The 13,498-nt window shown below is 41.6% G+C and overlaps 1 protein-coding gene across 11 annotated transcripts in view; it reads left to right on the forward strand.

Moving 5' to 3' along the window:
• TBC1D1 (TBC1 domain family member 1) overlaps positions 1 to 13,498 on the forward strand; it is a 294,222-nt gene that overhangs the window by 195,569 nt on the left and 85,155 nt on the right. For all 11 annotated transcript variants that reach the window (XM_081303877.1, XM_081303872.1, XM_081303874.1 and 8 more), the window contains one exon: positions 8,577 to 8,735. In XM_081303877.1, coding sequence (XP_081160003.1) covers positions 8,577 to 8,735 — 159 coding nt within the window. The remainder of the gene's footprint in view (positions 1 to 8,576; positions 8,736 to 13,498) is intronic.

Genomic DNA, 13,498 nt, shown 5'->3' on the forward strand with positions numbered 1-13,498 from the left:
AGGGACTGCTTCTTGGTCCGGGTCCTGCTGGGTACTGCGGGGGCCTGGAGGGCAGAGTGGAGCTGCATCCTGTGCCCAGAGCAGGCTAAGGGTCCCGCCGGTGTGGTATCGCGACACCCCAACTGCAGCTGGGGCCGAGGAGAGTAGCCGCCCACGCCTGGAACAGGACCAGCGACCCGACGGCAGGGTAGCCAAGTCAACCCACTTGGAGTAGAGGCCGTGAAGAGCTGCCGTCTGACCCTGCAAGGTAGGCAGTCCTGCGTCCCACTGGCAGGACAGGCTCGGCAGCCGGCCAGTGTAGTGGACGAGTAGCATCGAGGCAGTCAAGTCACACTGGTTGGAGTGGGGGTTGAACAGAGCCGCCGCCAGCATCCGGAAGGAGCCCAGAGACCCGTTGGAGAGGCAGTTAGGTACCCCCACTCCCAGTGGGGGTTGAGCAGAACTGCAGCCCAGGCCCGCAGGGTGGGCAGATCTGAGACCCACCGGCGGAACAGGCTTGGAGGCTGACCAGCGTGGTAGACACGTCACATCAATTGGAGTAGGGGTGGAGAAGAGCTGCTGCCCACGTCCGGATCAGGACCAACGATCCGAGGACGTGGTAGGAACGTCACCGCAATTGGAGTGGGGGCAGAGTAGAGCAGCCACCCGTGCCCGCAGGGCGGGCAGACCTACGACCAACCAGCGTAGTATATAGATCACCCTGATTAGAGGAGGATCACAGCCACTACCCGCCCTACAAGAGAGATATCCCAAATATACAAGAGCAACAAAAATAAACAGGGGGAAAAATTTCAAAAACACAACAGTTTCACGAAGCAGAAAGAAACGCAAGCAACATGAAAAGACAAGGAAAGAAAGGACCACAAGCAATGCAGGTCAACTCAACCCTAGAAGAGGTAATAGCTGCAACAGATGGAATGTCAGATAAAGAGTTCAGGATATACATGCTTCAGATGATCTGGACTCTCAAGGAAGACATGAGACAGCAAAATCAGACAATGAAAGATCACATTGACAAGGAACTACAGAAACAAATCCAGGAAGTAAAAGATCAATTTCACAGGGAGCTAGAAGTAATAAAGAACAAACAAATAGAAATCCTAGAAATGCAGGAAGCAATAAACCAACTTAAAAACTCAATTGACAATACTACCAGCAGAATAGATCACTTAGAAGATAGAACATCAGACAATGAAGACAAAGTATTTCAACTTGAGAAGAACATAGACAGTTCAGCAAGACTGCTAAGAAACCATGAGCAGAACATCCAAGAGATATGGGATAACATTAAAAGGCCAAACTTAAGAGTCATTGGGTTACAGGAGGGCACAGAGCTCCAAACCAGAGGAATGAACAATCTATTCAATGAAATAATACGAGAAAACTTCCCAGACTTGAAGAATGAAACAGAATCCCATATCCTAGAAGCCTACAGGACGCCAAAAGTGCAAAATCATAAGAGATCCACACCTAGACACATTATAATGAAGATGCCCGACATACAGAATAAGGAGAGAATTTTAAAAGCTACAAGAGAAAGAAAGCAGATTACATTTAGGGGCAAACCAATCAGGATAACAGCTGATCTCTCAACACAGACTCTGAAAGCTAGAAGATCCTGGAATAACATATTTCAAACACTGAAAGAAAATGGGCTCCAACCAAGAATCGTGTATCCGGCGAAATTAAGCTTCAGGATGGAAGATGAAATTAAAACCTTTCACGATAAACAAAAGTTAAAAGAATTCGCAGCTAGAAAACCATCTCTTCAAAAAATCCTTGGCAAAACATTACAGGAAGAGGAAACTGAAAATAACATTGAAAACCATCAGTGGGAGATAGGACAGTAAAGGGGGGAAAGTAACCAAAGAGGAAAACTAATCAGGTTTAGTAACATAAATAAACAAATATGACTGGAGGAACAAACCAAATCTCAATAATAACCCTAAATGTTAATGGCTTAAACTCACCAATTAAGAGACACAGGCTATTCGAATGGATCACAAAACAAGATCCAACAATATGTTGCCTACAGGAGACGCATTTGATAGGAAAAGATATACATAGACTGAAGGTGAAAGGCTGGGAAAAATCATTCCACTCATATGGACTGCGGAAACAAGCAGGAGTGTCCATACTCATATCAAACAAAATAGATTTCAAGCCAAAATTAATCAAAAAGGATAAAGAGGGACACTGCATACTGCTCAAGGGAACCATACACCAACAAGACATAACAATCATAAATATATATGCCCCAAACAATGGTGCACCTACGTTCATCAAGCAAACTCTTCTCAAGTACAAGAGTCTAATAGACCACCATACAATAATCATGGGAGACTTCAACACACCTCTCTCACCACTGGACAGATCTTCCAAACAAAAGTTAAATAAGGAAACTATAGAACTCAACAACACAATTAACAACCTAGACTTAATTGACATATATAGAATATACCACCCAACATCAAGTAGTTACACATTTTTCTCAGCAGCACATGGATCCTTCACAAAAATAGATCATATATTATGTCACAGGGCAACTCTTAGACAATATAAAGGAGTAGAAATAATACCATGCATCCTATCTGATCATAATGGAATGAAACTGAAAATCAACGATAAAAGAAGGAAGGAAAAATCATGCACCACGTGGAGAATGAACAATAGGTTACTGAATGACCAATGGGTCATAGAAGACATCAAGGAGGAAATTAAAAAATTCTTAGAGATAAATGAAAACACTGACACAACATATCGGAATCTATGGGACACATTGAAAGCAGTTTTAAGAGGAAAATTCATTGCTTGGAGTTCATTCCTTAAAAAAAGAAAAAAACCAACAAATAAATGATCTCATACTTCATCTCAAAATCCTAGAAAAAGAAGAGCAAAATAACAGCAAAAGAAGTAGAAGGCAAGAAATAATTAAAATCAGAGCTGAAATTAATGAAATTGAAACAAAAGAAACAATTGAAAAAATTGACAAAACCAAAAGTTGGTTCTTTGAAAAAATAAATAAAATTGACAGACCCTTAGCCATGCTAACGAAGAGGAGAAGAGAGAGAACCCAAATTACTAGCATACGGGATGAAAAAGGCAATATCACAACAGACACTTCAGAAATACAGAAGATAATCAGAAATTACTTTGAATCCTTATACTCCAATAAAATAGAAGATAGTGAAGGCATAGATAAATTTCTTAAGTCATATGATCTGCCCAGATTGAGTCAGGAAGATATAGACAACCTAAACAGACCAATAACAATAGAGGAAATAGAAGAAACCTCAAAAGACTACCAACTAAGAAAAGCCCAGGACCGGATGGGTATACAGCAGAATTTTACAAAACCTTTAAAGAGGAACTAACACCAATACTTTTCAAGTTATTTCAGGAAATAGAAAAAGAGGGAGAACTTCCAAATACATTCTACGAGGCCAACATCACCCTGATTCCTAAACCAGACAAAGACACTTCAAAGAAAGAAAACTACAGACCAATATCTCTAATGAACCTAGATGCAAAAATCCTCAATAAAATTCTGGCGAATCGGATTCAAAAACATATCAAAAAAATTATACACCATGATCAAGTAGGATTCATCCCTGGGATGCAAGGCTGGTTCAATATACGGAAATCAATAAATGTTATTCACCACATCAATAGACTTAAAAATAAGAACCATATGATCATCTCGATAGATGCAGAAAAGGCATTCGACAAAGTACAGCATCCCTTTATGTTCAAAACTCTAGAAAAATTAGGGATAACAGGATCATTCCTCAACATTGTTAAAGCAATCTATGATAAGCCACAGGCCAGCATCATCCTGAATGGAGAAAAATTGAAGGCATTCCCTCTAAGATCTGGTACAAGACAGGGATGCCCTCTCTCACCACTTCTGTTCAACATAGTCCTCGAAACACTGGCCAGAGCAATTAGACAGACGAAAGAAATTAAAGGCATAAAAATAGGAAAAGAAGAACTTAAATTATCACTATTTGCAGACGATATGATTCTATACCTAACAGACCCAAAAGGGTCTACAAAGAAACTATTAGAGTTAATAAATGAATTCAGCAAAGTGGCGGGATATAAAATCAACACGCATAAATCAAATGCATTCCTGTATATCAGCGACAAATCCTCTGAAACAGAAATGAGGACAACTACTCCATTCACAATATCCCCCCAAAAAATAAAATACCTGGGAATCAATCTAACAAAGGAGGTGAAAGACCTATACAATGAAAACTACAGAACCCTAAAAAGAGGCATAGAAGAAGACCTCAGAAGATGGAAAAATATACCCTGCTCATGAATAGGCAGAACTAACATCATCAAAATGGCGATATTACCAAAAGTTCTCTATAAGTTCAATGCTATCCCAATCAAAATCCCAACAGCATTTCTTGTAGAAATAGATAAAACAATCATGAAATTCATATGGAATAATAAAAGACCCAGAATAGCAAAAACAATGCTAAGCAGGAAGTGTGAATCAGGCGGTATAGCGATACCAGACTTCAAACTATACTACAGAGCAATAGTAACAAAAACAGCATGGTACTGGTACCAAAACAGACGAGTGGACCAATGGTACAGAATAGAAGACACAGTAACCAATCCGCAAAACTACAACTATCTTATATTTGATAAAGGGGCTAAAAGCATGCAATGGAGGAAGGATAGCATCTTCAACAAATGGTGCTGGGAAAACTGGAAATCCATTTGCATCAAAATGAAACTGAGTCCCTTTCTCTCGCCATGCACAAAAGTTAACTCAAAATGGATCAAGGAGCTCGATATTAAATCAGAGACACGGCGTCTGATAGAAGAAAAAGTCGGCTATGATCTACATACTGTGGGGTCAGGCCCCAAATTCCTCAATAGGACACCCATAGCGCAAGAGTTAACAACCAGAATCAACAAATGGGACTTACTCAAACTAAGAAGTTTTCTCTCAACAAAAGAAACAATAAGAGAGATAAACAGGGAGCCTACATCCTGGGAACAAATCTTTACCCCACACACTTCAGATAGAGCCCTAATATCCAGAGTATACAAAGAACTCAAAAAATTAGATAATAAGATAACAAATAACCTAATCAACAAATGGGCCAAGGACCTGAACAGACACTTCTCAGAGGAGGACATACAATCAATCAACAAGTACATGAAAAAATGCTCACCATCGCTAGCAGTCAGAGAAATGCAAATCAAAACCACCCTAAGATACCATCTCACTCCAGTAAGATTGGCAGCCATTAAGAAATCCAACAACAACAAGTGCTGGCGAGGATGCGGGGAAATGGGTACACTTGTTCATTGTTGGTGGGACTGCAAAATGGTGCAGCCAATTTGGAAAGCAGTATGGAGATTTCTTGGAAAGTTGGGAATGGAACCACCATTTGACCCAGTTATTCACCTCCTCGGTCTATTCCCTAAAGACCTAACAAGAGCATGCTACAGGGACACTGCTATATCGATGTTCATAGCAGCACAATTCACGATAGCAAGATTGTGGAACCAACCTAGAAGCCCTTCAATAGATGAATGGATTAAAAAAATGTGGCATTTATACACAATGGAGTATTACTCTGCAATAAGAAATGACAAAATCATAGAATTTGGAGGGAAATGGATGGCATTAGAGCAGATTATGCTAAGTGAAGCTAGCCAATCCTTAAAAAACAAATGTCAAATGTCTTCTTTGATATAAGGGGAGTAACCAAGGACAGGGTAGAGACGAAGAGCTGGAGAAGAAGAATAACATTAAACAGGGATGATAGGCGGGAGGGAAAGTGAGAGTTAAGGGAAATTGCATGGAACTGGAAGGTGAGCCTCAGGGTTATACACAATTACATATAAGAGGAAAGGAGGAGTAGGAGAAAAATTATATAAGTGGAAGAAACGATTTATAGTAGAGGGGATGGAGAGAGAGTAGGGGAGGGGAGGGGAGGGGAGGGGTGAGGGGACAGTGGAGAATGGGATAGACAGCAGAATACATCAGTCACTAGAAAGGCAATTTGTAAATCAATGGAAATGTAACTGATGTGACACAGCAATCTGTATACGGGGTAAAAATGGGAGTTCATAACCCACTTGAATCAATCTGTGAAATATGGTATAATAAGAACTATGTAATGTTTTGAACAACCAACAATAAAATAATTAAAAAAAAATTTAAAAAATAAATAAATAAATAAATAAAACTACTGTATGCAAGCATGCTTATTATGATATTGTGACACTGTTTAATAGCTAGACTCAGAAGAATCCAGTCATGACCATTCTATGTCATACTCCTTGAAAATGATAGAGTAGATGTCTATTTACTGACATAAAATATGTTTGGGACAGGTTGTTCAGTGAGAAAAAAATATATAGTACAGTGTGGTCTTGTGCAGTTAATATTTCCATAGCAAATACATGGAGAAGCGTCCTTGTGTTTGCAGATATCTGGGTTATAGGCAGGGTGACATGCCCCCCGGTTCACCAGCACAGTCCTGGTTTCCAGCTCTTGTCTTGGAATCAGTAGCCTTCCTCCTTCACTTTCAGAAGTTCCTATTTTGGATGGTAAATTATATGTTCACTCTAGTTGTGAGTGATTTTTCACTTTCTTCTTTATATCTTCTGCATTTTCATCCTTCCCCCTATCCCAGTGAGCATATGATACAATTCAAAAATAAAAAGTTATTTACATGAAAGGTGGAGGAATGGCCTCCTGCCCACCCAAAACCCTGCCTATAGGCCCTGGAGAGCTCCAGTACCAGGTCTCTCTATTGAGTTAGGAGAAAAGCACAACTGAGCTCAGAGGGCACTCCAGGCCATTCTTAGCAAAAATGTTGGGTCCAATTTCCATGACCCTTTGCATTGATAAATCAGAGAATCTAAACTAACTCTTGAATCCCAGCATATCTGGTACTCCCTAGTGACACAGCCAGTATTCTCTTCCTCCAAAAAAACAAATTTCTGATAAGATAATGGGAATGATTTAGTAATAAGAGGAAATTATTATAAGAGGACATCTCATAACTTGGGAATATTTTCCATTTTGCCTGAGAATGTTCTCTAAAGAAAGCCCCACTATAAATCACTTACCATGCTGGCTGTTTTCCTGCTCATGTTTGCTTCTAGTCTGAGTCTGAAGTTAGAGTGGTGTGTGTTTTATCCAAGACTGAATGGGTAGGGAAGCAGAGAAGAAATGGCACCACATTAAATAGCAGATATCAGGATTTCCTAGTTCTATGTAACAAATTATTACAACTTTGCTGCCTAAAACAACAGAAATTTTTCTTCACAGTTCTGGAGGTCCAAAGTCAAGGTGTCAGTGGGACTGCACTCAGCCCCTTCCCGCTGCTGCTGGCTGCCAGCTTCCTGAGTGTGTCCACATCCTCTGCCTCTTCCACAGTCACGCTGGCTCCCTCCTCCTCCATCTTCTCTTCTGTGTGTTATACCAATACTTGTCACTGGATTTAGGGCCCACCTGAATGATCCAGAGTGATCTCCTCAATCCAGGATCCTTATTTAATTAAATCTGCAAAGACCCTTTTCCCACATAAGAAAAAAAATAGGCTCCAAGGATTAGGAAGTGGACATACACTTTTTTGGGGAGGCATCATTCAATTTACTGCACAGAATCATCAGATTAATGCTGGGATAAACATTAGAGAAGGCATGGGATGTAGTCAGTTAATTGGGACCTATGTTTCTCCCAAAAGCCAATTTTTTTAAAACAATTCATAGATGTAAAAGAAGAAACAAAGTACTTACTACACCTGAAGCATTTCCAAAAGGTGCCTGCAGCAACTCAAAACCCTTAAGAATCCCTCTCTTATTTGTTTTTCATCCTTTTCCTTCATTCTTAAGGTTTGGCTCATTAAGTGATGGATTCCATGAAACCTGCAATGCTCTGGTAGCAGTGAGCCAGCTGTCCTTCATCTGAGCTCTGCCTCACTTGGGTTCTGTCCCTTTTATGTGATCACAGTTCGTTCTGTATTTTGTCATGCTTGCCTAATAATAACCCTAACATTATTAATTGGCATCAGGTTGGGGCTTGTGTCATATTCACTGGTTTAATCCCTCGCAGTGTCTAACAGTCCCAGCATAGAACGTCTTAGAAAGGTGAAAGGAGCAAAGCGAGTTGGCCTATCCAACAGCTTGAGAGCTGAGGCAGGAGGATCACAAGTTCAAAGCCAGCCTCAGCAACTTAGTGAGACCCTATCTCAAGATAAAAAATAGAAAGGAGTTATAGCTTACTGGTTAAGCACCCTGGGTTCAATTCCCAGCACCACCACCACCCCCCCCCCAAAAAAAAACAAAACAAAAACAAAAAACAGAAAGGTGAAAAGAACCAGGGACAGGGCTGGGGAAGTGGGGGGAGAATGGGGGGGGTTGTTGGAAAGGAAGCAGGGAACAAATTTGGGGTTGTTTTCTTCCCCTTGCTGGGCTGAGAATTCATAATGCAGAAAGAAGTTGGTTCAGTGAAATGAAACACAGCTCATTTTTATTGTTAACTTGTGTTCTGTTCATAAATTGTGCCTTTATACTTTCTGCCTTCCCCAAAGGTGTGCCTCGTCATCACCGGGGTGAAATCTGGAAATTTCTAGCAGAGCAGTTCCACCTTAAACATCCGTTTCCCAGTAAACAGCAGCCAAAGGATGTGCCCTACAAAGAGCTCCTAAAGCAGCTAACCTCCCAGCAGCACGCCATTCTTATTGACCTCGGTGAGTCTGAACTATCAACTTCTGATGGAAATGGATGGCTCCCTCCCTTGAAAAATCTGAAGAGACTGTTCAAGTTATTTAGTGATCTGCCTTTAGGTTGAGCAATCAAAATTTACGACTGAGACTTTTAATTTAAAAAGCCCTAGAGTAATCACAAATGTCCTCTTCAAGTATATAAAAATCTCTGTTTTTACTGGCAGCTCGCTCCTTCTGCTTGGTGGGGGTATTCATTAAGGCCATTCATTAGGTCATAACTGTAGTTTACTCGGTAATTCAGGTATCGATAGGACGTTTTTATAGTCAGCTGAAGGAACATCCTGGGAAACATACAGACTTGGTTTAATTACAGGAGCTGCTCCCTCGTCTTTACTGCTCATTCATTTGGAAAAATTGTAGGAAGCCCTAGAGTGTGTGTGTGCATGATGTCTGCATTTGGGATGATTTTATTTTGAAAATGGGTTGACACCTTATCTCTTGACCAGTTTTAAAAACATGAAGATAGAAACAATGTATCAGATATATGTGTAGTTGCTGTAATGGAGACATGGCTGAACTGGGACTTCATGGTGTGTACAAAGGACCCTCTGACTGTCTGGAGCCCTGCAGGGGTTGCAGTGGCCCTGTGTCCTCTTGCCTGCTGCCCTTTATAAGGGCCCGGTCTTCTCTGGTGGGGAACAGGCTCCAGAGAAGGAACTTGTCATGCTGCCAGTAGAGCACGTGGCCCTGCTTCCAAGACCTGTCCTGATTGCCCCCTGCACAGTCTCTCCAGCGGCCCTGTCAACGTGAGGATGCGTATAGCCCAGCAACCCTGATGGAGGTGGCAAGAGGCAGAGAAAATATGTGGGATCAGGCCATAGCAAGACTGTCAGTTTTCTAACCTTAAATGTTATCTTTCAGAAACTGTCTCTGGCTGTGGCCTCTTCTCCACATGCAGCCTGGACTAGGTGCTTCTGCCAAGCCCTTCCACCCCACCCCATGCTCTTTCCCTTGAAGCTTATCACATTTGGTATTCATAGTGTGTTATTATTTGAAGAATACTTAACAGTACTTTGGGCTGAATGTTGTGTAAGGGTAATCTACTTGAGTTAGTCCTCATAACACTGTCACAGATATTGTTGAGAAATTTGAAACAGAGGTTAAGTGACTTGTTCAAAACGACACAGCCCACTTTCTGTGAAGCAGTATGGTGTCAGAACCCATGCTCTTGACTGTCCCACCTGACGGGTCCCCCCCCTCCCCCCGTAGGATACAGCCCTCTGTAGTCTGGACTTGGCTATTTCACCAGCATACCTTCCACTCTTAGGATAGTGCCTGTCACATTGTAGATGCTTAGTGACAGAGACTAGACCTGTATATATCCTTATGAGGAATGAGGAACCTGAAGCACAGAGACGTTAGAGTCACCTCAGCAGAGGTGCCAGGACCTAAATCCATGTTAACTCTGTTGTACAGTAAGGCCCACCTCCTGAAGGCCCCTGAGCCCAGAAGCTCTGTGGATTTGATGCTGGGAGGCTGTGACAAGCCTCGGTGGCTGGAGCCCGTTTGGCCCACTGACCCCAGGGATAGCAGTTTTGTGAGTTGGCAGTAGCCATGCTGCTAATATGATGACTAACAGAGAAAATGACATCATGTTCCTATCATGTGAAATGAAGTGAAAAATAAATTCAGGGTGGGAAGTTGAAAGGGAGTACAGAGAGTTCCTCCCATCCCGTTGTACTCCTTCGTGGACGGGAGGAGGGAGCATTTTCCTCTTTGTTCCTCTTCCACAGGCGGAATCTCCCTCCGCCTTGTGTCGCTCGGATGTCATCACTTTTCTGTAAGGGAGGAGGCAGTGCAGATCAGCCCCAGAGCCACATTCCGGCCAGGCCTCCCACACCTGACCAAGTGGCCACTCTGCTGAGGCTAGTAGAGCCTGGCTACACTATATCCTCTGTCCTTTCCCATCTTTAGCCTCTACCTTCTGTGCCCCAGAGGCCAGCTGCATCATCCCCTGCCCTCCAGTGCTGACCCCTCTCCTCACCTCTTACCCAAACCTGACCTGGCCTCCATTTTCAATACCCCCCAGACACCCTCCCAAACTCCTAAAAGAAGCACAATGTATTTTCCAACTCACTTTGTGAAGTTATTCAGGGACCCTCCCAGGGTCAGCTCCTTTGCCCCACTTGACTCTGAGAAGCCTGAATGTTGGCCCAGACCCAGCAGCGGACTCCTCTTACCTCTCACTGAGACCATGTTGTGCCCAGTCAGATGCTGAGTGTGCACTTCCTGTTTCACCTACACCATGGCCACCTGGGGGCCATATAGGCGAGTGGTACAGAGTGAAGTCAATCAGTCCTGCATTTCTAAAGTGGCATCCCTATGCTGGCCAGAACAGGGACTTGTTGGTTTGATGTATTTTGGTTTTTTTTTTTTATTCTTTTTTTTATTATTAGTTGTTCAAAACATTACAAAGCTCTTATCATATTTCATACATTTGATTCAAGCAGATTATGAACTCCCATTTTTACCCCGTATACATATTGCAAATTCACATCGGTTCCACATCCACTTTTTTACATACTGCCATACTAGTGTCTGTTGTATTCTGCTGCCCTTCGTATCCTCTACTATCCCCCCTCCCCTCCCCTCCCATCTTCTCTCCCTACCCCATCTACTGTAATTCATTTCTCTCTCTTGATTTTTTTCCCCTTTGGTTTTTTTTTAATTTAATTTTTTTTTTTATTGTTGGTTGTTCAAAACATTACATAGTTCTTAATATATCATATTTCACAGTTTGATTCAAGTGGGTTATGAACTCCCATTTTTACCCCGTATACAGATTGCTGTATCACATTCAGTTACACTTCCCTTGATTTACATATTGCCATTCTAGTGTCTGATGTACTCTGCTGTCTATCCTATTCTCTAATATCCCCCCTCCCCTCCCCTCCCCTCTTCTCTCTCTACCCCCTCTACTGTAAATCATTTCTTCCACTTGTATTATTCTTCTCTTACCCCTCATTTCCTCTTATGTGTAATTTTGTAAAACCCTGAGGATCACCTTCCATTTCCATGCGATTTCCCTTCTCACTCCCTTTCCCTCCCACCTCTCATCCCTGTTAAATGTTAATCTTCTTCTCAAGCTCTTCGTCCCTACCCTGTCCTTGGTTACTCCCCTTATATCAAAGCAGTCATTTGGCATTTGTTTTTTAAGGATTGGCTAGCTTCACTTAGCATAATCTGCTCTAATGCCATCCATTTCCCTCCAAATTCTATGATTTTGTCATTTTTTAATGCAGAGTAATACTCCATTGTGTATAAATGCCACATTTTTTTTTATCCATTCATCTATTGAAGGGCATCTAGATTGGTTCCACAATCTTGCTATCGTGAATTGTGCTGCTGTGAACATCGATATAGCAGTGTCCCTGTAGCATGCTGTTTTTAGGTCTTTAGGGAATAGACCCAGAAGGGGAATAGCTGGGTCAAATGGTGGTTCCATTCCCAGCTTTCCAAGAAATCTCCATACTGCTTTCCAAATTGGCTGCACCAATTTGCAGTCCCACTAACAATGAACAAGTGTACCCTTTTCCCCCGCATCCTCTCCAGCACTTGTTGTTGTTGGACTTCATAATGGCTGCCAATCTTACTGGAGTGAGATGGTATCTTAGGGTGGTTTTGATTTGCATTTCTCTGACTGCTAGCGATGGTGAGCATTTTTTCATGTACTTATTGATTGATTGTATGTCCTCCTCTGAGAAGTGTCTGTTCAGGTCCTTAGCCCATTTGTTGATTGGGTTATTTGTTATCTTATTGTCTAATTTTTTGAGTTCTTTGTATACTCTGGATATTAGGGCTCTATCTGAAGTGTGTGGAGTAAAGATTTGTTCCCAGGATGTAGGCTCCCTGTTTACCTCTCTTATATCAGACGCCGTGTCTCTGATTTAATATCAAACTCCTTGATCCATTTTGAGTTAAGTTTTATGCATGGCGAGAGAAAGGGATTCAGTTTCATTTTGATGCAAATGGATTTCCAGTTTTCCCAGCACCATTTGTTGAAGATGCTATCCTTCCTCCATTGCATGCTTTTAGCCCCTTTATCAAATATAAGATAGTTGTAGTTTTGTGGATTGGTTACTGTGTCCTCTATTCTGTACCATTGGTCCACCCGCCTGTTTTGGTACCAGTACCATGCTGTTTTTGTTACTAATGCTCTGTAGTATAGTTTGAAGTCTGGTATCGCTATACCGCCTGATTCACACTTCCTGCTTAGCATTGTTTTTGCTATTCTGGGTCTTTTATTATTCCATATGAATTTCATGATTGTTTTATCTATTTCTACAAGAAATGCTGTTGGGATTTTGATTGGCATTGCATTGAACTTATAGAGAACTTTTGGTAATATCGCCATTTTGATGATGTTAGTTCTGCCTATCCATGAACAGGGTATATTTTTCCATCTTCTAAGGTCTTCTTCTATATCTCTCTTTAGGGTTCTGTAGTTTTCATTGTATAAGTCTTTCACCTCTTTTGTTAGGTTGATTCCCAAGTATTTTATTTTTTGGGGAGATATTGTGAATGGAGTAGTTGTCCTCATTTCCGTTTCAGAGGATTTGTCGCTGATATACAGGAATGCATTTGATTTATGCGTGTTGATTTTATATCCTGCCACTTTGCTGAATTCATTTATTAGCTCTAATAGTTTCTTTGTAGACCCTTTTGGGTCTGCTCGGTATAGAATCATGTCATCTGCAAATAGTGATAATTTAAGTTCTTCTTTTCCT

This window comes from Spermophilus citellus (assembly GCF_964194105.1).
Source record: "Spermophilus citellus genome assembly, chromosome: 8".
In the NCBI taxonomy this organism is placed as follows: Eukaryota; Metazoa; Chordata; class Mammalia; order Rodentia; family Sciuridae; genus Spermophilus; species Spermophilus citellus.